The sequence below is a fragment of the Protopterus annectens genome, chromosome 12.part0, assembly GCF_019279795.1.
Source record: "Protopterus annectens isolate FY-2018-M chromosome 12.part0, PAN1.0, whole genome shotgun sequence".
NCBI classification, from domain to species: domain Eukaryota; kingdom Metazoa; phylum Chordata; order Ceratodontiformes; family Protopteridae; genus Protopterus; species Protopterus annectens.
In genome coordinates, this window is record NC_056746.1 from 1499499426 (window position 1) to 1499527064 (window position 27639).

General features: G+C 43.7%; 1 protein-coding gene across 2 annotated transcripts in view; it reads left to right on the forward strand.

The window, feature by feature from the left end:
• The window catches only part of HLF (HLF transcription factor, PAR bZIP family member), a 925298-nt gene that overhangs the window by 654605 nt on the left and 243054 nt on the right, over positions 1-27639 (forward strand). For both annotated transcript variants that reach the window (XM_044090471.1, XM_044090472.1), the window contains exon 3: positions 4169-4389. In XM_044090471.1, the coding sequence (XP_043946406.1) occupies positions 4169-4389 (221 nt within the window). The remainder of the gene's footprint in view (positions 1-4168; positions 4390-27639) is intronic.

The following is a 27639-nucleotide window of genomic DNA, read 5'->3' on the forward strand; positions in this document are numbered from 1 at the left end:
TCCCTCACAAACATGTGCAACTAGAAATGTATCAAAACACTGACAGATTCTTTAAATATTCTGTATAAGCAGGGAGATACTCAGCATTTTAAAAACGTATTTACATTTTCACAATTAGACATGTTGGCATACAATACAAAACAAGTGGATGGTGCAGTGGTGCAGTGGTAGTGTTGTTGCCTCACAGCAAGAGGCTCTCTGGTTCAATTCTTGGCTGTGGTGCCTTTTGTGTGGAGTCTGCATGTCCTCCCTGCATTCTTGTGGGTTTCCCCTGGGTGCCCTGGTTTCCTTTCACGTTACAAAGATGTGCATCTAGAGTGTTTCTCCCTGGGCCTCTGCTGAAAATTGGCTTTGTTCCAAGTTGGATTTCCCAGTAAACAAATGTTAAATAAATACTAAATAAAGTAAAAGTTAATCTGAGAATTTACACAAATATCCTGCCAGACATGCTAACACAGATGACAATGTTTTCATTTTCTTCATAGATGGGATCACTCGCACTAAATAGGAAGATATCACCAACCTGCTAGCTGACAGATTCAGTGCAAACTTCATCTCACTATCCCCACCTACCATATCCCCAAAGCATACCTGACACCAGCCCTCTGCCTAGTGTTTTTAGAGAATAGGTCATCTCTGTGTTCACCAAGGCCAAAAACACAGACTCAGTGTGACTAGATAATATCCCAGGTTGTTTACTAAACAGTCTAAAGTAAGACCTAGTGGAAGCACTTGGCATTCTCTTTAATCATAGCTTGAGAACTGACTATGTTCTGCAGAATGGAGAAAAGCAACAGTAATCCTCCTGCACAAGGGGTGTCCATCAACTGACCCTTGGAACTACAGACCCATAAGTCTAACCAGCCTCATCTGTAAGGCCATGGAAAGAATTATCATGGGCCTTATCAACAAGGACATAGGGGACCTCCAAATGCTGGACCTAACCCTGTTTGGCTTTAAGGGTAAATCATGCGTATTAAACCTGGTAGACTTCTTTGATAATATCACCAAAGTCTTGGATGAAGATAAGACAGTGCACAGCCTATCTTGACCTTGCCTAGGCTTTCAGCACAATTCCCCATTCTGACATCATTGAGAAACTCTGCCAGATAGGGATTAACCCTTACATTACTAGATGGGTAGCCAACTGGCTTACTGACAGAACACATTCTGTCAAAATTGGTGACTCCGCCTCCACCAGTAGACCTGTCACCAGTGGAGTACCACAAGGGTCTGTGCCAGGCCCCTTTCTGTTTGGCATCTATTTCTTAGAAGTCCAGACCAAAGTAGATAGCCTTTGGCTCACCATGTTTACTGATGATTGCAAACTGGGAGCAATCATTGAATCCCCCAACAATGTCAACATATTACAAGAAGGTCTGACACAAACAAATGATTGATGCCAAAGCCACGATCTAAAACTAAATGCAAAAAAAAGCATTATTATTCCCTTTGGCAAAACAGAATTCCCTACAAATTGCAGTATTGACAGCACCTCCCTGAGTTCCAACCCAGTGGTGCGAGACCTGGGAACACAGGTTGATAGCAATCTGAACTTTGACCACCAAGTTTCCACAGAGGTAAGGAAAGCCTTCTACATAGTGCATCTCATAAGCAAGGAAGATAACATCCAGGTCAAGGGACATTATAACTCCACTGTACTCGACCCTCATCAGACCAGTAATAATGCACCCATTTGCATGTATCATAACAGACACCTGCAGCAGCTGAAGAGACCTCAGAGGTTTCTCAATACAAAAATACAGGGACTCCAAACCATGACCTATGTGGACAGGCTGAAAGCCCTGTCACTTTACTCTGTATCTTATAGGCTGCCAAGAAGTGACTTGTGCCTGGCCTATAGGGCTATCTCCAAACCAGACTTAATGGAAATGCTGCACATCCACAAGTCAAATGGCACAAGAGTCACTCACTCTAGGGATCTCAATCTAGCTTGTGACATTAACAGAACATGCTGGAGAGACAGATATGTCTCCCAGAGACTGACACTTCTCTGGAATAGATTTCCTATTCATGTGAAACAGATCTCTTCATTGATCTTATTCAAATGCAACCTAGATAACTGGATGGGAGACTGCCAATTTGCCCCTGGGGTGACACCCATGTCCCTCATGGACAGAGGTAGCCGGTCTTGATCACAGACCCACTCTTTTCATAAATTCGTTCTGCAACTACCCAAAAAGACAAAATTAGGATATTTGGGATTAACATGGTTAGGCTTGTAAAGGCTCTAGGGCTGCTAGCCTAGTAACCTCCTATGGACCTATGAACCTCTAACAACAAAAGCAATATAATATACAAGCTTTACATTGCAAATAGCATTAGTAAAAATATACAGGCTACATACATACATAAATAAAACAAAGTGCAAGTCCTTACATATAAAATTCATGTGCAAAAAAGACAAAAACATGCATTTACACTGTAGCTTTTCATGTTGCATATAATCATTAATTTGAGACTATGTGCATGTTTTATTCTGGAGATGAACATTGACAGATACAGGATTCTCGTAGGTGCTTTTTTGTAGGATTTTTTAATTGCTGTTTAAGATCTGCTTTAAAAGCTTGTAGTTGCTTAATTTGCTGGGGGAGAGGGATAGAGCTTAGCATTTTGGAGACATAGGTGGAGTATAGTGCATCTCCTGCTGTATTTAGACATATATTTATAATAAGTAGAGATTTATCCTGGGAGTGCATACATTTTCTTTTGAATCATCTTCCTTTCCACATAATGCAAACTACTTCCCTTAGTTTATTCAAGTCTAATCTGGAAAAATGAATGGGAAACCACAAATTCACTCCTGGTTTAGCACCCTTGCCCCTAATGGATAGGCTCAACATGTAAAAGTACATCAGCAGAAGTTTGAGACCATGCAGCCACAGGAGAACCAAGTTGTGGGTCCCTGTGCTAATGTGGGTAACGTATTCCCCTGTCCCACCTAGGGGGTGGAGATTATGCCATTCCAATGTCTTTGTAGCTAGCATGCTGGCAATGACACAAGCAGCCCTCATGGCTGCCTGAATGATGATCCGTTTGGATGACTCTCACATTCACATATCTGAGTTCTCCCTACCTCAGTCAGGGAGGTTTTATAGTCAGTATGGACTGTGGCAAAAAGAACAAAGAAAAAAAAGTATTGTCACAACAGATCAAAACAGTAATGTCAGATAAGTGAAAATAAGATGCCTATCACATAAGCCTCCTAAATGTGATTCCATGTAGAAATAATTCTGTTTTTGTGTTTTTTAAATCACTTATGAACTGCCCACTATCAAGTTTCATAAAGCTACAGCTTTGTATGACAAAATGGGAGGATGTTATATAACTGGATAATGTGCTTTCTGCATTCACACTATGTGACAGTCCAACTATAGCTCTATCTGTCTATGTATCTATTGATATTGATAGATATCTATGCAATATCATATTCCTTTGCTTAGTGTAGCAATAGAGGACACCATGCTTCCTACAGAGGTTGTATCAGATAGCTATTAAATGTAAAATGCCCCGTTTTGAAACTGAAATGATTACTTAGTTACTAATTCTGCACTGTAAGTTAGTGAATGGATTGTCTATCAGGCATTGTTTGTGTTTATTCTGGATACTCTGTTGTCACATATTGAGCACTAATGCATCACATCCGTGACGTCATACTTACAATGTAGACACACTGAAAACATCAGAGGTAATAATGAAACTCTATTAGAAATGAAAGCAATAAGGAATGTTTCTAATTCATGCAACAAAGTGCAACATCAACTTTTAAACACAGCTGAAAATGAAAAAGTGTAATTAAGAAAGATACCTAGATACAGTAAAATCATTTTAAATGAAAGGGTGCTAGAAATATCAGCTCACGTACTCACACATCAGCATGTTAAACGCATCTGATGCTGTCTTTGTTCTTCTTTATTTTATATGTGCTGTGTGTTGCCACTACTTTTGGGGAAAATTTCTATATATGATATTCTTTGCCTTTAATCTCTGTATACCTAATCATATTTGCTTAATGCCTTGGACTGCAGTGTATCTCCTGACAAACAGTAGAAGTGATGTTAAGTCAGCTTCTGGTTATAGCTAACTTTGAATATTATCCCTGGATTTTCCTAAAGTAATTTCTTTTTTAAATGTTACAATTTCTCAGGTCATGTACTGCCTTCAAATCGTAACACACCAAGTCCAGTTGACCCAGAAAGCATTCAGGTCTCTGTGGGTTACGAACCTGATCCTGCAGATATTGCACTGTCCAGTATTCCAGGACAGGAAATGTTCGATCCACGCAAATGCAAGTTTTCAGAGGAAGAACTCAAACCTCAACCAATGATCAAAAAAGCTCGCAAGGTCTTCATCCCAGATGATTTGAAGGTAAATTGGAACTGGTTTTTGTACTGCTAAGAGATCTTCCAGTGTAGCATGTCAGTATTCATGTCAGATATGCTTCTTTCAAGCAAACATTTCAGCAAATCATAATCTGATGAGCCCAATAAATGACTTAAGATTAGACAAAAAGATTCTGACATAGGACAAACAGCAACCTGGAGCTCCAATACAGACAGCTTCACACCCTTAGTTAATATAGTAAACTCTAAGCTTGCAAAACCTCAGGGTAAGTTGAGAAGTCTTACAGCCACCAGTTTGTTTCACTGGGCTCATGCAAAAATGGCTTGCTAAAAAGTAGCTTGATCAAACAACCAGCCACCATTCATATCAGGTAACATACTTTTTTTTCCTTCTCTTTGCCTCCACTGTCTGTTAATCATCAGCCTCATATTGGCCTATTGGCCCCTTCATTCCTCAAATCTAGAGCAAGGGTTGACCAATTTGTTTCATGCAACCCTAACTTCCTGCCACACACCTGGTGTAGCCCCAGTGAAAGGATGGGCAATGGGTTCTCTTAATTCTACAAGGGGCATGTCCTTTCAAGCAGACTTGCTCCTCCTTCCACAAACCATGAATGGTGGCTTTCCAGTCTCCACCAAGGAAATCACACCACCAGTGTCACCCAAGTACCCCCAAGGCAGATGAGCAGGCCTTGCTCCTTCACTCGCCCCATGTAGTGCCTACAGTGCTGGGACCCCTTATCAAACCCCGTTGCCTGGGTCACAGTCAGTGCTTAGCCCTTGGTGCCATGTAGCCCAATTCCATGACAGTTCACATACTTACAGTGAAGCATCTCTATGTACGTCTGGATCTTGCTGGCCCAAATACTGTCGGGGGGGGGGGTAACAATTTCTTTTCATGAAGGTTCTCCAAGCATCAGATATGCAACTCCACAGACATTTGGTTGTAATTTGATGGTAGTTTGTTTAATTATTTATTTTCAGAATAAGTAAAGAACTAATAAATAGGAAAAAAAAAGTAGTCAGACAAACTGGAAAGCTGTTGTGTGTGAATGGAACGTGCTACACTATTCCATTTGTGGCTGAAATGTATAATCTGTTTATCAGCATATGTGTATTTTTTTCAGTTTGCACTCTACAGCAATATGACTTTTAAGCATGCAGATTCAGAGTAAAGCTTCTTGTATACAAATACATGCTACTGTCTGGAACTGTAGATTTTTTTATGTTTAGAAATAAGGGTATGTTTTATATTCAGCAGCTTTAGTAAGTACTTTTGCCAACTGTCTCTTGTTGGATACTACACACTGCAGTATATTGCAGGTCCTGCATTTTTATGGTTTATAAGTACAGTATGATTTTAAAAGGATTCCACCCTCCCAGCTGTACCCCAGGGATAATCACATCAGTTGCCCTCATTTCTTGTCAGCTGATTTGACCGAGGCTCACCTCTCTTCCAGCCTGCTGAGTGGATGGCTGTTACCGAGGAAACCAAAATAAGATTATGTCAGTCAGTCATATCTGCCCTGCATGTGATTATAAGATGCTGGCCTAGCCTCTTACAGGTCAGGATTAAGGGATTTGCTATTTCAGTTTGTTAAAATAAAGCAAATGTGGTTTGGATGACCCAGTAATTAATTGATTAAGACTGATTTTGCCAAGCAATACCATTGTGTGGAAATTTAATTGGATTGTACTTTTTTAAGAAAAATTTGGATATATTATTAAGCAGACATACAGTTTTGACTACCTATGCAGTCACTGAAATCATTTTATGAGGCATTTGCAAATTTCCCGACAGCCTGAGCTTTTGTAACATTTACCTTATTTTCATATATTTGAAAAAAATGAATTCTGTAAATGAATGTTTTATTTCAAACATGATACGCTTATTACAAATTGCAGGATAACATACTATAATAACTTGAATGTTTGGGTTATTTGGGAATTTAGTTCATAGTAAACAGAAGAAAACAGAACGTAGACCAGCTGCTATTAGCAAGGGAGGTGTCTGCAACTTTGTAGTTGTGAGACTGTATGCCGTAAAAGTGAACTGAGAGAAGTAATACAATAAAAATCAGTTTTAAAGTACAAAAGTACATTGTAGAATTATAGCTTTCATAGAACCTCATGAAAGAAAAGGGTCACGTGACTACATTGCCTAACCTAGCCATGATGAAAGGAAATGATAAATAGTCTATACTAGCTATATAGTGTCTTTTAATAAACATAACACCACTTCTTTTAGCATACCACCCATCCTAGCCCTTCTTGAAAAACTGTGGCCTTATAGTCCACTACCTGCTGAAGAACCCTTTTCCATTTATTCACTAAATTATCCTTCCATGGAAAATTACTGTCTAGTACTTAGGTTAAACTTTGTACCCTTAGTCTGATAGGCATGCATCCTCACCTCAACTTTGTCTTTCCTCTTCATAGGTGTGTACTAGGCTAATGGCCCTGGAGCCTTTACAAGCCTAGCCCATAGAATTATCCTGGCATCGTGCCACCTGACCTTAGTCCCCAGTGCCTCTGTTGAGTAGAGCCACTGGAGTGATCCCCAGGGTGATGCCTCTGTCGAGTAGAGCCACTGGAGTGACCCCGGGGTGAATTTTCTATTTCCCATCCACTCATCAAGATTTCTCTTGAATAGGGCCAGTGAGGTGCTCTGCATGACATGTATGGAAAGTCTATTCCATAGCATGGACAGTCTCTGGGTTATGAACCTGTCCCTCCGACATGTTCTGTTGATTGTGGTAATGAGGTTGAGCAATGTTGTGTCATACTGTCCCCTAACTATCTTGTGCATCTATATCGGATCGTTCTTTTCTAACTTATCCTGCTGCGGCTTAGGCCCCATAACTGTTCCTTGTGCCCCTGGCCCTCCAGTCCCTTTATTGCTGTAGTAACCAATAGCTTGATATCCTTATCCCTGCAGGGGCAGCAGGAATCAGCTCAGTACCCCAGATGTGCCGTAACCAGAGAACTACAGAGGGGACAATATAATGTTTCTAGACTTAGATTCCCCTGAGGATGCAGTCCAGCATCTTACTAGATTTGGCTGTAGCCTTTGCAGTTTATACCTGGTAGTTCTTTTCTTCTGTTGCTACAGTTTTATGGTAAGTTTGATTGCAACACCTGCTTTATGGCAGCCTCATACAACAGTATGTGTTTTGTTGTAATGAGTGTATCTTTTTACAGCATTACTAACCGTGGACTATTTAGAACATGCCGCATTACACCATCTACTCCACTGTGATGTGGCGTGTACAGCTCGGATGATTGCAAGAATAAATTCTAATTTATCTCTAATAAATAATATTAATAAAATAAAATTTATTTCTAATAAATAATAAATTGACAGCGCAGTGGTGCAGCGGTAGCGTTGTCGCCTCACAGCAAGAGGTTTTCCAGTTCGATTCGCGGCTGGGGTGCTTTCTATGTAGAGTCTGCATGTCTTCCCTGCATTCATGTGGGTTTCCTCCCACATTACAAAGACATGCATCTGGAGCATTTCTCCCCGGGCCTCCGCTGAAAATTGGCTTTGTTCCAAGTCGGACTTTCCCAGTTAACAAATGTTAAATAAAAATTGTGTGTGTTTTGAAAGCTTCGTGCTTTTCTAGGAACTTTTCAGTTTCCTTACCTTGATCAGTTTATGCAGCATTCCTTCTTTTCCCTACCTGTCTAAAGAATCTTTTCTCCTCTCTTTTTATTTCTTCTAGAAAATATTTATTTAAGTTTGCTTTTACCTTTCTTACTAACTTGTAGTTGTTTTACTAGTTTTCTTCATGTTGTTACTTCTCTTCTCTTCTCATCTTTAACTCTTTAACTCAAGAAATGTTTTTTCCTTTGGATGAACTGCCTGTTTAACCTCGCTGCCAAACTTTACTGGTATCTTTTCTCCCCGTGTTGACATTTTTTGGCCCCGTTTCCATTGCTGTTATTTGCATGGCTTGGGATGCTTTTGTTTTTAGGTTTGAAACCTCTTTAATCATGAGAAGTATGATGTGCAGTATTTTATCCTTCCTGGTACTTTTCTGCAGGAGAGGAATGACTTCTCCTTGCTGTAATATTGCCACTGTTTCGTTCCTTCTCCCGAATTTAGGTGTTACAATGCACCATTCTACTTTTATGAGCTGAACGTCCCTCCAGCAGCATAGCTTGCTTTTCCATGTCAATTCTTTTATTTTTTTCAACATCCTAACTGTCAGTATCTGCTGGTTAACAAAATTATGTCTGTCATTTTTTTGTCTTTTTCCTCCTCTAGTCTAAAACTGCAAGGCTGCTAACTCTTCATGGTCTTCAAGGTTCCTATTGTCTCTGTTCTGCTTTTGCCATCTCATACCTCACAGTTTATGCTCTGTCTAATGTAATGTGCGACCCCTTTCCATGTCTTGCCTGAACAACTGTTATCCTATGATCTTCGTACTCCACACTGACACAATTCACTCCGGTTTCTGCTGTACCTACCATCTGTGCTCCCCAATCACTAGTGTCACTATCTACTAAAGCACTTCCATTTTGTCCTCTAAACTCTTTTCTCTATCCTCATTCATAGGTTCATAGGTAGGTACTAGGCTATCTGCCTGAGGGCATTTATAAGCCTAGCCAGAGTGTGTCAGCTTTCGCCGCCCCATTGATTAATTAACTGAGCCTCTGTCAAGAAGAGCCAATGAAGTGATCCCAGGGGTGTATTTTCTGTTACCCATCCACTCATCAAGGTTTCTCTTGAAGAGTGTTAGTGAGGGGCTCTGCCAAATGTAGTTAGGAATTTTGTTCCAAAGCATGGGGAGTCTCTGTGACAGGAATCTATCCCTCCAGCATGTTCTATTAAATGTTGTAGCGAGGTTTAGCTCACTAGAGCGAGTGGCTCACAGTGACTTGGATTTCTTTAGGTGGAGCATGTCCATCAATTCTGAGTTGGACATGGCTTTGTAAGTCAGGCAGAGATCACATCTGAGTAAGCGATATGCCACTGAGTACAGCTGGAGTTTTTCCAGTCGGGCTGCATAGGACATATGTTTGAGACCAGTAATCCTGTTGATGAGGTACTTTTGTGGTCTTTCTAGTTGTTGGAATTGTCTTGTGAGGTACATCCCAAATTGGGCATTGTACTCTATGATGGGTCTGATGACTGACGAGTAGAGGGGCACTATAACCTCTTTATTTCTAGATGCAAACCCTTTAGTAATTAGATGGATTACATAGAAGGATTTCCTAACTACTTTGGCAATATGATTGTCAAAGGAGAGATTACTATCTACCTGGGTCCCCAGATCTCTTATTACCTCTTCTGTATTAAGGGGGCTGCCACCTATGTGGTAATTCATGGGTGTTTTGTTTTTCCCAAATGGGATGACTATGCATTTTTTGGCATTTAGCTTGAGACCATGACTTTGACACCAGGTGTCAGTCTCAGTAAGGCCCTTTTGGAGAATGTCCGTGTCAGCCAGAGAGTCAATTATGGCTCCCAGTTTGCAGTCATTGGCGAACTTTGTTAGCCATAGTCCTCCTGTGTTTGCCTGTACTTCTGAGAAGTATATGCCAAACAGTAGGGGTCCCAGGACCGAGCCTTGTGGGACACCACTTGTGACTGGTTTAGAGTCTGACCTGGAGCCCGTTATTTTTACCGTGTGAGTTCTGTCTGTAAGCCAGTTTGCAACCCATCTCATGATGTAGGGGTTTATGTTCAGGCTGGTGAGTTTTTCTATAATTCCTGAATGAGGAATGGTGTCAAAAGCCTTGGTGAGGTCAAGGTAGGCTGTGTGAAATACCTTCCCCTCATCTATGGCCTTGGTGACTGTCTCAAAGAAGTCAACCAGGTTTAGTAGGCATGATCTGCCCTTAACAAAGCTGAACTGGGTCAGGTCAAGTGTTTGGAGGTTCCCAATGTCTTTGTTAATGAGTTCCATGATGATGCTCTCCATAGCCTTACAGACCAGGCTAGTCAGGCTTATGGGGCGATAGTTACCAGAGTCAGTTGTGGCCCCACCTTTGTGGAGCGGAATAACCATTGCTGTGTGCCATTCTATGGGCACGTAGCATCTGTAGAGGCTGAGGTTGAACAGTGTGTTTAGGTGGGGGGTTAGTTCATTCTGTAGTTCATGTAAGACACAGCCTGGGACACCATCTGGCCCCATTGATGCTGTGCTTTTGGCTTTTGAAAGGGCTGTTTTCACCTGTCCGTCTGTGATTTCCGGGACACTACATTTTTCCGGTATTATTGTGGGCCCTCTTGGGGGTGAGAGGGGGGTGAAGTTTGCACTGAATCTATCTGCCAGGATGTTGGCAATATCAGTGGGTTCAGTATATTTTGTGCTATTTTGCACTAGCTCAGAGCATATCTGCGAGCTGCCACTTAGATTCTTGACATAGCTAAAGAAGGCTTTGTGGTTATCTTTTGAATCCTTGGCTATTTTTCTTTTGATGTTAGCCTTGGAGGATTTTATGAGGGACCTTAGTTTCTTACTGATACTGATCAGGGATGTCTTTCCTTCTTGGGATTTGCTTTTTTTCTGAACTAGTTTCCTCCTTCTATTGTACAGCCTGTTTATGGCAGGGGTCCACCAATCTGGTTTCCTTCTCTTAGGGGAGTGAGTCTTGGTTTTGCTAGGGATGGCACAATCCATACATCATTGTAGGTGCTCATAGAGTGCATTTGTAAAGGTTCCTGCATCTTGGACACTGTTATCTTTTAGCGTGGAGGCTGTGAAATTTACCACCTCTGTCTTAAGTAAGTTGAAGTTTGCTATAGAAAAGTTTTTCACTGTGGTTTCCTTGGCTGGAGGTGATGGTATGGTGTGGACATCCAGAGTGATTAGTTTATGGTCTGATCTAACCAGGGTTGACCTCTGGTGTGGAACACCTGTCGTCCATGTTGGTGATGACCAGCTCCAACATGTTTTCACCTCTGGTAGGGGAGTTTACCAGCTGATCTAGGCCATTTGAGTCGATAAATTCCAGGAAGCGCTGGACCTGGGAGTTTGTACTTGAGTTTTTCCAGTTAACAGTAGGGTAATTGAAATTGCCCAATAGCAGGGTGTTCGGTAGGACCTTCATGTTTTCCAGTGTCTCCAGAAAGGCGGAGTGGTGGTCCTGGGTCATGGAGGGTGATCTGTAGCAGGCCACAATTTGCATTGCAGATTTGCCCAATGTTAGTTAGCACATGAATGATCTCGGAGGTATCATGCTGTGCCAGTAACCTGGAGGTGTAGGTTTCCTTGATGAATATGGATACATCCCCTCCTTTTGTGTTTCGGTCCATGTTCTGTGGCCAAAATGTGTGGTATGAGTTGTAGCCCAGTAGTGCTGGGGTGCTCTGTGGAGCCTTGAACCAGGTTTCAGTTACTGCACAGATGTTGACGTTCTCCATACTGAGGAGTGCTTCGAGCACTTGCATTTTGAGATTTAAACTCCTGGCGTTGAGTAGCATAACCTTCATTTTTTTATTTGAGCTGTTTAAGGAGGTGGGTTTGACTTTTGAGCTTTGCCTAAAAAAGGCACTATGGGGGCAGCAAGAGCCTTGGCCAGTATTTGAAAGCCTAGCGGTGACAGGTGCAAGCCATCTCTTGCGAATCAACGAGGCCTGTCGAGCATGTCATCCCAGGCTGACAGACACTGGATCCCCTTTGAATGACAGCAGAAGCTTAGCCAGTTGTTGAAATTGATCATTTTTTTCTTTATACTGCGGTATCATTCTTGGTGAGGGCAGGATGCTACTCAGGGTCAGGGTCATACCCGCCTGAGCTACATGATCAGAGAGCTCTTCCATGTCTCTTTTCATGTAGTCCAGGGAGGTACATCTCAGGTCATTCACACCAACATGAGCAATGACAGAGTCATATTTGTACTTGTTCTGGAGTGACTTGAGTGCTTGTGATATGTGGTGGATTCTGGCTCCCGACAGTCAGCTAACAGTAACCTTCTCCTTGTCCAGCCTAGTGAGTGGGACATCAGTGTGCCTGACTATAGAGTCACCTATTACTAGTGTGTTAGGTATGTTATTTTGCCTTAAGGGCTGTGATTGTGCAGCACACTGGTTTTGTGTTTTATGTGTTGTCTGGTTTGTGACGGGAAGTGCAGGTTTTTTGGGTGTCTGCTTTGGAGGTCTGTGATGCTTTTGCAGGTTTTTATTTAGAGCCTCCGAGTATGATTTTGTGTATTTATGTGTATTTTTTGCCAGTGCTGGTTTAGTATGTCTATGTGAGGCTGGAGGTGTGGTGCAAGTGTTAACCTTCTCCTCATGGCTGCCTGTTCCAGTCTTGAATGGAGAGAGCTTAGCCTCCAATTTAGCTATATAATTGCATCTCTCGCATATGTTAATGTTTTGAGGTAGGAGGAGAGGGCTGTCTGTGTACATGAGGCAGTTGTAACATTGCCTCAGGATACCCAGGTTCACCAGCTGGACTGGAGAGTATACCTGAAATTGCCCTTTGGTCATGCCTGAATAGTAGGGTGAGCTGCTTAGTCGCTTGGTTGGTGAGGGGTGAATAATGAGCCTTGCCCTGCTGGGCAATCAAGTGTCAGGGTATATTAGTGCTTGCTATTAGGTCTGAGCAAGTGCTTGACTGTAGGATTCTTTTTAAGTGCTTAGGTTGAGAGTTAGCCTACTTTCAAGGGAAAAACAGAAGAGGAAACTTGGTGGAGCCGGGAATAATTTAGCCCTAGTTAACCGGCGCTGGCCGGACGTGCAAAACCGTACAAATGTGGTTTTTACAGCAGGGAAATGAAAGAGATAGAAATTAGCCTAAAATGGCCTATTAACTACTAACGTCTGGGCTGAAACCACTCCTCCAGGGACAGATGGCTGTTCAAAGCTCCCTCTTTCACAGGTGAACAGAGAAACCTCCCTCTGTCCAAGTAAGGTATGGGCAACTCAGAAAATTGTAACACAGCCCTGAATTCAGCACTAGCCTGAAAACTGGACTATACTAGCTTAGAAAGGTGGGAAACAAGGACATTTTTCTTTTGAGAAGATAAGGCAAAAACAGTAAAAAAAATACACTTAAAACATCTTTAAACAACTACAAACAGTAAAAAATACACTTAAAACAGCTTTAGATGACTACAAGCAATCAGAAAAGGCTTTTAAACAAATTACCCAATTAACCAGTAAAAAAAATCTCAAAACTGAGCCCTGTTCCTGTAGTCTTCAATCAGACAAGTTCTAACTGCACACTACCGCCACTGGGGTGAAGTACCTTCTCCAAAACAGAAGGCCTGGATTAGTGCTGAAGTTATACAAACAAAGCTAGATTCAGCAGGCCTGGATCTAGTCTATGCTACAGCAAATAGGGCACACCAATTTCAGTAAGAAACAGTTCAAATATGCAGGCACTATAAGCCTTTAACCAGAAATTCCCAGCTCAGAAGGGCAGAGTTCAGCCTCTCCTCCCACAAGAGTACAGACCACGAACCTTCTTAATGTAAAATAACTGGCCTGAATCCCAAGTGCTTAAACCAGAACTAATACACTTTTAGAATAACAGATACTGAGCCCTCAATCAGCAGTTCCCAACTTAGAAGGATATAAGCTACCTGTCCTGCCACAACAGTGCAGACCACAAGCCTTCTTAATGTAAAACAACTGGTCTGAAGCCCAAGTGCTTAAACCAAAAGACTTAGAATGATAGCTACACTTTAATCAGGTTGCAGTCTCTCCTCCCTTCCACTCTAATTACCATTGTTAATGCTTGACTCATACTTTGCAACTCAGTCCTTAGATACACCCAATGTTTTTATTCCCTTTTCTGATGATTTATATACCCTTTTTCCAATTGCTGTTTGTTTGCTCTCCTAAATGTTCTTGCTGTCTTCTTCAATCCAGCTTCAGCTTTCTGTCTGCCTTCTTCCACCTCAGATTGATGATACAGTCATCTTGATATACATTTACATTCTAGATTTATTGTATGTTCACAAGTCTAATAACTCCACAAATACCAGAACCAGAGATATAAATCTTCACCAGGAGATAAATAGTACATGAGAGAAAGACTGATGGATTAATCATCACCCGCCACCTCTGGAACAGAAATAGATTGCCCCTACAGATTAAGCAGTGTGACTATACTGTCATCCTTCAAATAAGACCTAGATGATTGGATGGCGAGCACACACACATGCACATGAGCACACACATGCGCGCATGTATAAGCACACGCACACACATGCACACACTCACGCACCATGCTCGTGCACATAAGCGCACACACACACACACACACACACACACACACACACACACACACACACACACACACACACACACACACACATACAAACACGCACACATTCACCCAGGCTTCACTGGCCTTGCCCTGCTAATCATGCTGCTGTATGTGCCACTTTTTAAGCTTTCTTTCCTCAGCTTTGCTCATCCTGTGTAAACTGCCTGAAAGTCTAGCCTTACCTCCCATCTCCTTGGCACCATTGCTCTTTCTTTCCACTACCACCTACTCTTCCTTCTGTTCTTTTGTTTGCTTCCCTTTCTTCTTTAGTGACCTTTGTGATGTAAACATCACTCTGTCCTTTCAGTTCTTTTAGTAACTTTGCTGCCGCTGACTTATTCTGCCATACTGTGCCACCTTCCATCCTGAGTTATTCCTGTCTAGTTGCACTCATTTCTTCTTCCTCCATCTTGCTTCACTCTTCACTTCTTCAACTCTGTTGTCCCGTCTAGACTCAGTTTTTCCCAGCTATGTCCTTGCACTTTTAATTTTCTCTAGTCCTGTCATCTCCCCATCTACTTGCATCTGTTTAATACATGCTATAAGCTCCCCAGTCATTATCTTCAGCAGAACTACATCAACATCTAACAAACCAGTCCTGTAGTTTCTATAACCACCTCCTCCCCACGGGTACCTAAGACACACTTGCCCTTTCTCTGCTAGTACATGTGATCCATCTTAATCCATAATCTTTACACCAGTCTATTTAAATTCTCATATTTGTTTCTGTTTAGTTCTGTTGTTAGCTTTTTGAATACCATCTCTATTGGCTAACTCTTATTGACTGATTCTTAACTAACTCTTGCATCTATTTCTACATAGCAATTGCTTCTGGCTACCTTCCGTGTACAAATTCTTTTTCCCTCTCTCTTGTGTGGCTTGTTACTTCTATACTCTCTTGTAAGACCCATTGTCTTACTCTGTCCATTTTCTGAGTTATGACAATGTGTTACAGTACTGAGCTAGTCATATCTGCACTTCTGTTCCCTATCTGAGGTGTTTACTCTCTCATTTTTGAAAGAATGGTAGACTAGTTAAGAGTAGATATACAGGTGCACTGTTGTGATTTATTTTATTTTTTTAATGAAAATTCTCCAGATTTGTAGGTCTTGAAGCAGCAGATAACATTAACATCTTCGGTAAAACATTTGTGAAACTTTTTTTTTCCTGTTTTAATCTTCTTTTCAGAAGTTCAGTTTAAGAAATAAAATTAAGTTCATAGCTTGATCTGGAAGATTTAATAAGAAAAACAGTTTCTGGGCTCTGTTTACTCTACATTTCTTTTATAGTTAGGCTAATTCTAGACAGAGTAGTAGCACCTTCTTTTTCTGTATATATTTTATTAATTCTATGACTCCACCAAAGTTTTTTTGTTGTTGAGTTTCCTGTATATTTGTACATTACCGGTATGTTTTCATGAAGGCAGAAGTCAGTAATGTCAAAGATCTCATTGAAAGTATTCTGAGCAGACGTACTGGCACACTGAGGATGATATCCCAGTCTGTTTTCATAACTATGTAATATATTGCATTGAAAGATTGTCGATAAGTTGTAGGCAGTCAGTCTGAGAACCATTATAATCCAACCCAATAAACCATATTCAAAAGTTCCCACAAGCCTTAAGGGTAATGCAACATATACTGGGGATAGTCTGAGGCTACCTATTCAATAATTTAGGTTTACCTTGAGGGGGGCAAAGGTGCTACTTTACTTGACATGTAGTGAAAGTTTGTTCCAGAGGGGGCTGTGCATCAGAATGTCAATCAATCCAGCATGTCTTGTTTATCTTTTGATGAAGATGTAAGTTATTTCACTGAACATTTAAGGAATCATTTTTTTCTGTAAAAGAAAAGGAGGTCAAGGAGGGTCAAGTCATTTGTTGGTTGAAGGGTTGCACACAGGTCACCACAGAGGAGTCTATAAGGGACTGAGTACAGGGAGAGGGGTGCTAGTCTGCCTGGATAGCTGAGGGCCTTGAGACCACTGAACTTTTTAGTTAGGAATCCCTGAGGTATCTCAATTAGAATGATATGCTTTGACAAGTACATGCCGCTTGTGGGGGTTGAGATTTGACATAATGGTTAAGTTGTTTACTTTACATGTAGAAGGGTCAGGGTTTGATTCTCACCTAGGAAAGGAATGGCTAAGCTTAAAAAAGACCTCTGGATTTATTAGTCTAGTAATCAACTATAAAAGGACAGGCCAGATTCAGGAAGGCTTACACGGAGTTCAAGAGTAGTGTAAGCCTCCCGATTCAGGTACAGCCCAAACCTCCGTGTAAGAGACAGCTAACATGTCTCTTACACGGACTGGGCGTGGAAATGCTCAATACCTCATTTGCAGCTCAAAGATATGCAAATGAGGTATTTGAGCAATCCACAAAGCTGAAACCAGTCCGTGTAACGGACGTGTTAGCTGCAGAAATGTACTCAGCTGACAACTGAGTACATTTCTGCAAAATCTAAAACGGAGCTATGTCAGCTCCAAATAAAGGGTGCATATGTGTCATTAAGCATGCCAATGGCCAAATATGTGGCCACTGGCATGAAAAAGTGTTGCAAAAATATGTTATATAACTTTTTTTTTTTTCGTGGGATTATGATGTGTAACTGCAGCGCACATCCGCGCAAACGGGGTGCGCTACCTAAAACTGAAAACCGAAGCTTATAAGCCCACAATTGTGGGATTTATGTATTACATGGAATGTCAATGGAGGGACTTGCAGATCAAAAACAATATGGCCTCCGTTTAGTGGTTGTCAAGGGGGGGAAGCTCCGTGTAAGACATGTAACTAAGCATTACTAGGCAATCCTATGTAAATGAGGGTTACAATACTGAATCACACTGCCACATAGGTAATGAGCACTTTCTGAGTAGTGTAAGAGTTAGAGAAGGGGGAGGAACAGAGTAAGAGGTAGGTGACATCACGGGGGGGAAGGATAGAAACAAATGTACCAGATTGGAGGGCAATGTAAGGTGACAGATGACAGACAGACATCAGGGAGGGAGGTGTGTCCCAACAGAACACTAGGAAAGTCAAGAAATTGAAGGTTTACGCTATCCCTACACTCAACGTTTCTTGATATACGTGCATGCGCGCGTGCGTGCGTGTGTAAGGCAGGTTCAACATGTGGGAGTGTGTTGCAAACCGTTTACAATGGTTTGCGCGGGCGTGCACGTGTTCAAGGCAGTGTGCACGCGTTTTAACATGAATCAGCCAAGTTCACACCGTGTAAGGATGTGTGCGCACGTTTAACACCGTGTAAGGATGTGTGCGCTCGTTTAAGTAACTGTGAGCGTGCTTAAGCTGGTGTGCACATTGCTCCCCATGAGGAAACAGAGAGGAAACAGGAAACAACCAAAATACAGGGAAACTGCCAGAGGATACTGCTGGAGTTAATTGCTGGAAACAATTGGAAGCAGGCAATTATACAGGCAGACTAGAAGCCCAACCCAGCACTTAAAACACTGCAAAGAGCAGTGCAGGCTGTTTCTCAGAAGAGATACTGCAAGAAAGTAAGCTATCAGAATTGAAAACTGAAAAAAGCTGAACTCAGAGCAGAAATGCTAGGGGCTGCCATAGCTGTTATAATCAGGCATAGGCGAATTGCTGAGGGTGGTGACAATGCAGATGCTGACAGACAACCCAGAGTGAGGAGAAGGAGAAGAGTATACAGGCCCAGGGTCACCTACCATGGGTTACATGAGCTGGAGATAGTAGAGCGCTACAGAGTGGACAGAGACCTTCTGCAGCAGATTGTTGAGCTGTGCAGGCCACATCTCACACACAGAACCAACAGAGGGGAACCCATCCCAGTGGAAACCAAGGTATGTGTTGGCCTAAGAATACTAGCAACAGGTACCTTCCAGAGACCAACTGGTGATATGATGGGGATATCACAGGCATCAGCCTCCAGGGTACTGCACCAGTTCCTGGATTGTCGGTGATCATATATATGTCCCTAATGACCGTGAGGTTGTGGACAGCAATATGCGTCTCTTCCAGCAAATAGCGGGATACCCTGAGGTGCTGGGTGCAATAGACTGCACGCATGTACGCATCAAAGCACCAGCTGGTGAGCGGGGTAGAGCCTACATTAACCGCAAGGGATACCCCTCCATCAACTGCCAGGTCGTGTGTGATGCCCAGGGCATAATAATGAATGTGTGTGCTGGCTGCCCTGGGAGTTACCACAATTCCCACATCTGGCATCTGACGCAGCTGTACCAATCATTTGCCAGTGGGGACTTCCCACATGGACACCTAGTGGAGGATGCAGGTTATGCACTTGAGCCGTGGCTGATGACACCCATCAGAAATGCACACACACCTGAACAGGAACGCCATAATGAGGCACACGCACAAACACGTAATGTCATAGAGCGTGTGTTTGGGCTGCTCAAGTCATGGTTCCGGTGTCTGGACACATCTCGTGGAGCCTTGCAGTACACACCAACTACATGTACCCAAATGGTCATTATATGTGCTATGCTACATAATATGATCCTGCGGGAACAGCTGCAGAAGGACCAGCACAGGGCTGGGCCTAACATCCCCCCACCATTGCCAAGGCCACCACAGGCAGAGGGTGACTCGGAGGAGGAACAACCTGACCTTGTCCCAGTAGGCAGAAGGAGGCGTGTCCAGTATGCCCTGGCCTTGGCAAAGAGGCAACGCATAGCACATACACTTGGTCAGTAGGAACACTGGGACTGATACCTGCTCTGACTCACTCATATAGTAACAGGGATGCCTAACATGACACAACCTGCTTCCAAACATGTACAGGGAGTGTAGTATGTGCATCCGACAGAGGCAGCCCTGCAGCACCACCTGAGGCATGAATGCCATGTGTTAAGTAATGTAATACCATGTACCATATGCACACCTGAGGACCCAACTAACATCCACCCTCACCAATCATAAACCACAAAAAACACAAACCTACCTCATAGGTACCACAAGGGATAGGAACCTAGATGTAATGCTACCCAATGCCAGAAGTATAAATGCGTGCAGTGTAAACGCACACAGTATAGAGAATGTAGATATCAGTGCTGTAATAGAAAACAGGGTCAAAGCCCACATCAGCACCCTGACACTACCAGGTCACACCTCATACAGTGATGTACATGTGCAAAACATGGAACAAGCTACAAAATGAGGGTGACTAGCAATAAATGGCATGGCTAACCACACACCCATGTTGGTACCACAACAAGAAGCAACATGGATTACCCATGGTCAAATACCAATGGCTAAAACTGACTACTACTATATAGCCTGCTGCAGACCACTGTCCTAATAGCAGGAACTGCCCCAGGCCTACTCTGGCAACGTGAGTGTCAAACAAAATATTACTGTCAACCCGGGTGCCCAGATCCCTGATAACCTCTTCTGTGCTTAGAGGATTGCCACCTAGATGGGAACTAGGGGTAACCCTGTTGTTCCCGAAGGGTATGACTATGCATTGTTTAGCGTTTAACGTAAGGCCATGGCTCTGGCACCAGTAATCCGTGTCTATGAGACCCTTCTGAAGGATGTCTGTGTCAGATGGGTTTCCAACTATGGTTCCCAGTTTTCAGTCATCTACAAACTTAGTCAGCCATAATCCTTCTGTGTTTGCTTGTACTTCTGAAAAGTAGATGCTGAACAAAAGTGGGCCCAGGACTGAGCCCTGTGGGACACCACTTGTGACAGTTTTGGAGTGTGACATGGCACCAGCAACTTTGACCCTGTGTGTTCTGTCACTTAGCCAGTTTGCAACCCATCCTGTGATGTATGGGTTCACATTTAAGCTGGTGATGTTTTCAGTGATACCCGAGTGGGGTATTGTGTCGAAAGCCTTTGCCAGGTCAAGGTAGGCTGTGTGGACTGCCTTGCCCACGTCAATGGCCTGGGTGACTGTCTTGAAAAAGTCAACCAAGTTTAAAAGGCATGATCTGCCCGTGACAAAGCCAAACTGGGTTGGATCCAACGTCTGCAAGTCCCCTATGTCTTCATTTATTATTCCCATTATGATCCTCTCCATAGCTTAGCAGACCAGGCTTGTCAAGCTGATGGGATGGTAGTTTCCGGGGTTGGTGGAGGCACCTCCTTTGTGAAGTGGGTCTACCATTGCTGTATGCCACTCCTTGGGCACATATCCTGAGGTGAGGCTAAGATTAAACAGCTGCCCTAACTGTGGGTTTAATTCCTCATTGAGTTCATGGAGCACACAACTGGGGACACCATCTGGTCCCATGGATAAAGTGTTTTTCGCCTTGGATAGAGAAGTTCTCACCCCAGCATTTGAGATGTTTGGGGGGCTACAATCCTCTGGTATAGATACCCCTCCAGTTGGGGGGGGGGGAGAAATCCGCACTGAACCTGTCAGCCAGTATGTTGGCAATGTCTGTAGGTTCAGTGATATTTACATCATTCCGAACTAATTCTGAGCATATCTGGGAGTTCCCTCCCAGGTGTCAAACATAGGTAAAAAAGGCCTCATGGTTGTCCCTTGAGTCATGAGCGGGTTTACTCTCAAAATTTGCCTTGGATGATTGTATGGGGGAACCCAGTGTTTTACTCATAATGAGCAGGGGTGTCTTCCCTTCTACGGATTTCGTTCTATCTTGTAGTAGCTCCTTCCTTTTGTTGTAGAGCTTGTTTATGGCTGGGGTCTACCAGACTGGATGCTTGCCTGTGGTACAAAGAGTCTTTGTTTTGTTTGGGATTGCCTGATCCATGCAGTCCTGGAGGTGCTGGTAGAAGGCATTTGTAAGTGATACAGCGGCTTGGGTAATGGTGTCCGCTGGCTTGGGGGCCTTGAAAGAGACCACACCAGTCTTTAGAAGTGTGAAGTCGGCTTTTGAGAAGGTCTTCACTGTTTGTTTTTCTATCTGGGGTGGGGGTGAGATGTGGACTCCCACTGAGATTAGTTCATGATCTGATCTCACCAATGATGGGTATACTTCTGGTGTTGAACAGTGTGACCCCATGTTCGTGATGATGAGTTCTAGTATGTTGTCTCCACTTGTGGGGATGGTGACTAGTTGTTCCATGGCATTTGAGTGTATGAACTCTTGGAACCTTTGGGTTAGAGTGTTGGGGCTTGAGTAGTGATCCCAGTCTATATTTGGATAGTTGGAATCACCCAGTATGATGGTGTTTGGAGATACATTTATCCCCTCCAGTGTTTTCAGGACAGCTGTGTGAGGTACCTGAGTTTGAGAGGGTGGCATGTAACATGCTACAAACTGCAGAGCAGTCTTGCCTACGGTTACTTGCACCTGGATGGTCTCCGATGCATCGTGTGTTGCCAACAACCTTGAGGTGAGGGTGTCCTTGATGAATATGGACACCCACCCTCCTTTCTTGGTGTTGTCCGGATTTTGGTGCCGGAACGCATGATATGAGGTAACACCCGATAGTGCTGGGGTGCTGTCAGAAGCCGTGAACCAGGTTTCAGGCACAGCACAGACATCAATGTTCTACATACTGAGAAGGGCGTCGAGTGTGTGCAGCTTGAGGTTGAGACTTCTGGCATTGAGCAGCATTACCCTTAGTGTTTTTCCTTTTCTGTGTTCTAGGGTGGTAGGTGTAGAATCTGATTCTTGCATAAAAAAGGCACAATGGGGTGGCAAGAGCCTCAGCCGAAATCCGGAAGCCCAGGGTGACAGGTGCAAGCCGTCCCTTGAAAATCAGCGTGGCCTGTCCAGCATGTCATCCCAGGCAGACAGACATTGGACCCCTTTGAATGACACCATAGTTTAAGCAAATTATTACAGCTGATCATCTTGTCTCTGTTTATGTGGCATCATACTTGGTGAAGGTAGGATACTGCTCAAGGTCAGGGTCATACCTGCCTGGCCTACATAATCAGAGAGATCCTCTATGTCTCTTTTCATGTAGTCCAGGGAGGTACATCTCAGGTCATTCACACCAGCATGGATAATGACTGAGTCAGACTTGTACTTGCAGTTGAGTGACCTGAGTGCTTGCATTATGTGGTGGATTCCAGTGCCCGATAGGCAGCTTACTGTGAACTCCTCCGTACTCGATCTGGTGAGCGGGACGTCAGTGTGTCTGACTATGGAGTCACCTATGACAAGTGTGTCTGGCATTGTGTTTGGCCTTAAGGGCTGTGACTGTTTGGCACACTGACTCTGTGGTCTATGTGTTGCATGTGCTGTGCCCTGTGGAGGCAGTTGTGTGGGTGTCTGCTGTGGTGGCCGCTGCTGTTTTGGTAGAATTCTGATCAGAGCCTCCGAGTATGTCTTTGTGTGTCTATGTGTATGATTTTAAGTTGTGATAGTGCTATGTGAGACTGGGTTTGTGGTGTGTGTGGTTACCTTCACCTTCTCTCTGGTCTTGCTAGTCCTATGTTGAGAGAGCTCAGCCTCCACTTTGGCTATACAGTTGCATCTCTCACATGTATGTGTGTTTTATGGGAGAAGGAGAGGGTTGTCAGTGTACATGAGGCAATTGTAACATTGTCTCAATATTCCCAGGTTCACCAGCTGAGCAGGAGAGGACACTAGCAACTGATCCCTAGACATGCTAGAAGGAATAGACAAAACAATGTTGGAATACAGGGAGATATCAAGCCCCCCAAACCACATCATAGTGCTTGACTGACAATACCTACACATACACCATAGTTTCATAGTGTCATAGTTTACTACTAGGCTATCTGCCCTAGTGCATGTATAAGCCTAGCCATAGTGATGTGGCTATTGCCACCCCTTATAGTGGTAATAAGTGTACAGAATAGATTCCGAATATTGTGCCTCTGACTTAGTAGTGACACATTATGACCCCCTTACATAATTGAATAACATGACTGTGCCTCTGTCTCATATGCAGTTGTCCAGATGTCTCTTGAAGAGAGTCAGTGAGGGACTCTGTCTAACATGAACTGGGATACTCTGCTAGAGTGTGAGATGCCTCTGAGTTATGACTCTGTCCCTCCAGCATGTCCTATACATGTATGTGCTGAGGTTCAAATCTTCAGCTCTCATGGTTCTGGTGGATTTGGATTGCTTGCAGTGGAGCATGTCCACCAAATCCTGATTGGACATGGTCTTGTATGTCAGGCATAGGTCACCTGTAAGTATGCGGTATGACACTGAATAAAACTGGATTTCCTCTATTCTGGAAGCATATGACATGTGTTGTAGACCCCTGATCTTCATGGTAAGGTACTTTTGGGGTCTCTCCAGCTGTTGCAAGTGCTGGGTGAGGTACATACCAAATGGGGCTTTGTATTCAATCATAGGCCTGATAAGGGAGAAGTATAGTGGTACAATGACCTCCTATGATCTGGATGGAAAACCCTCCATGATAAGGTGGGCAAGATAGAAAGTCTTTCTAACCACTTTGGCAACATGGGTGTCAAACGAGATGTCACTATCTACACGTGTCCCCGGGTGTCTGATTTGTTTTCTGTGCTCAGTGGGTTGCTGTCTATGTATTGATCTGTGGGTACTTTGTTCCTCCCAAAGGGGATGACTACACATCAGTTGCATTCAGTTTCAGGCCATGAGTCTGGCACCAGCTATCTGTCTTTGTGACAGCATTCTGTAGGATGTGTGTGCCGGCTGATGTATTCACTATGGTGCCTAGGTTGCAGTCATCTGCAAACTTTGTCAGCCACAACCCTCCTATGTTTGCTTTCACATCTGAAAAGTAAATACCAATTAAGAGGGGTCCCAGGACACATCCTTGTGGGACACCACCTGTGACTGGCTTTGAATCTGACAAGGCACCTGCAATGTTGACTTTATGGGTTCTGTTTCTTAGCCATTTTTCAATCTATCCTGTGACATATGGTGTTATATGTCAGCTGTTGAGCTTGTCTATGATGCCTGAGTGGGGTATTGTGTCACAGGCCTTAGCCAAGTGCAGGTAGGCTGTGTGGACTGCATAGCCCTCATCAATGGCCCTACTGACAGTTTCATAGTAGTCAACTAGGTGCAAAAGGCAGGATCTGCCCTGTACAAAGCTGAACTGTGTGGGATCAAGGGTCTGTAGGTCAGCAATGTCTCTGTGTAAGAGCTCCATAATGACTCTTCCCATAGCTTTGCAGACAAGACTGGTTAAGCTTGTGTGGTGGTAGTTGCCATGGTCTGTGGAGGCATCTCCTTTGTGGAGTGGGACCACTGTTGCCGTACGCCAGTGCTCAGGTACATATCCTGTAGCAAGGCTAAGGTTAAATAGCATTTGTATATACGGGTCCAGCTCCTTCTGGAGTTCACATAGCATGCAACCGGGGATACCATCAGGTCCCATTGATGCTGTGTACTTGTCTTTGCTGAGTGCGGCTCTCACATGGACATCCAAGATGACGGTGAGGTTACATACAGCTGTGATAAGTATCTTCTTTTGGGGGTGAGGGAGGGGGTAAATTGCACTGAAGCTGTCTGCCGGAATGTTGCCAATATCTGTCAGGTCACTGGAATATATGTTGTTGTGTACCAACTCTGAGCATATCTGAGGGTTCCCAACCAGGTGTCTGACATAACTGAAGAAAGCAGTGTGGTTACCTTCATTGTCTTTGGTGATTTATGTCCCCAAGTTGACCTTGCATGTCTTTATGAGATAATGTAGCTTTCTACTAGTGCTGATCACAGCTGTCTTCCCTTTTGGAGATGTAGCTCTGTCTTGCATTAGTATCCCTCATCTGTTATACAGTTTGTTTATGGCTGGGGTCCACCAGACAGGCCACTTTCCCTTTGTGGAGAGGGTCTTGTTTTTATTTGTGATTGCATGGTCCATGCTTTCTGACATCTAGCTAAGGGGAGGTCATTGTGGTTCTGCAGTTATCTTTCATCAGCATTAGAAATGACCACAACAGCCCCTGTGGGGTGTACCTCAGCAGACACATCCAGCAACTGTAAAGTCCACAACAGTACCTCACCAGGAGTATGAAAGAGCTGGGACACATGTAATGTGGCGCCTGATTAAACAGAGTGCAGCTCCACACACTGCCATGCTGTCCACCCAGACGCAAGCTGTGCCTGATGTAGAAAGGCATGTCCAAGCTGGAATCAATGCACATGCTGCACCTTGTACAATCTGAATGGCAGGAAGCTATGCACATGAGGGACCTGAGCCCCAGCACTGACATACATAGGACAAGCTGTACTGCATTATCCATAACACAGAAGCCACCACCACGCATGAGTAAACTACCAGTACAGGTTATCCATAGAGTCACTCGTTGATTCCCCTCAACAGGAATCCTAATGAGTGCATGGGAGATGGTAGGTTTACCCTGGGTATCAATGTTATGTCACAGGTAGACAGAGGCACAGTATACTAAACAAGACATATGTCATGGCAAACTAAACTTACAATGTGTTGACGGACAAACACACTCTCCGACTAGCATTACAAATGGCCTAGGGCACATCGGTAGTGTTTGCCAATGTACACCCATGTTGTGGAATACACTACTGATGTTGGATGAGGCTGTTGTAAGTAGTTCACATCTGAACATAATGCAACATGGTCAGATAGGTTCATAGGTACATAGGTTTATACTAGGCTATCTTCCCTAAGGCAGGTATAAGCCTAGCCCAGAGTTTGTTGGCGTACACCACCCCTTATATGGAAACAGTACTGTGCCCATTATTTTGTTGTGCCTCTCTCCAGCCGTGACACAGTGACGATCCCCGGGGTAAACGTATGACCTCCCATCCACAGGTTAAGATACCTCTTGAACAGAGCCAGCAAGGTGCTCTGCCTCACATGGACCGGGATTGTATTCCACAGCATAGGGAGTCTCCGAGTGATAACTCCATCCCTCCAACATGTCCAATGTACATCCATGCTAAGGTGCAAGTCACTTGCACTAGTGGTTCAGGTGGATCTGCCGATTCTGAGGTGGAGCATGTCCATTAATTCCTGTTTGGACATGGCCTTGCATGTCAGGCACATGTCACCTCTAAGCAGATGGTATGTGACTGAATAGAGTGGGAGTGTCTTCAATCTGGCAGCATATGACAGATGTTGGGGTTCCTTTATCCTTTTGGTGGGGGACATTCGGGGTCTCTCCAATTGTTGCGGATGTTGGGTGAGATACATCCAGAATAGGGCATTGTACTCGATCACCGGTCTGATAAGTGAAGAGTACAGGGGAATAATGACCCACTAGATCTGGATGTGAATCCCTTCCTGAACAGGTGGGCAATGTAGAAGGTCTTTCTAGCCACATTAGCAACGTGAGTGTCAGAAGAACGGCGACTGTCAACCTGTGTCCCCAGGTCCATGATAACCTCCTCTGTGCTTAGAGGATTGCCACCTATATGGTAGCTTGGGGTTACCTTGCTTTTCCTGAAGGGTATGTCTACACATGTTGTGCACTTTGACTTCAGGCCATGGCTCTGGCACCAGCTATCAGTTTCTGTGAGTCCCTTCTGAAGGATATCCGTGTCTGATGCACTGTCCATTATGGCGCCCAGTGTGCAGTCATCTGCAAACTTTGTCAGCCAAAGTCCTCCCATGTTGGCCTGTACTTCTGAGAAGTACATGACAAACAATAGGGGGCCAAGGACTGAGCCCTGTGTGACACCACTTGTGACCAGCCTGGAGTCTAACATAGTGCCAGCAACTCTAACCCTGTGGGTCCCGTCCTTAACCCAGTTTGCAACCCATCTTGTGACATATGGGTTTACATTTCAGTTGGTAGGGTTTTCTACAATACCTGAGTGGGGTATTGTGTTGAAAGTGTTTGCAAGGCCAAGGTAGGCTGTATGGACTGCCTTTCTCTCAACAATGGCCTAAGTGACTGTTTTGAAGATGTCAACCAAGTACAAAAGGCATGATCTGCCCTTGACCAAGCCAAACTGGGACGGGTACAATGTCTGCATGTCCCCTATATCTTTGTTTATGAGCTCAGTTATGATCCTCTCCATAGCTTTGCAGACTAGACTTGTTAAGCTTATGGGGAAGTAATTACCAGGGTCCGTAGAGGCACCTCCTTTGTGCAGATGTGCACAACTGGACCCTAACCAGGCTGTTGTGCACACTATGGAAATGTAAAGCAGTGATAGGACTAAAGCCC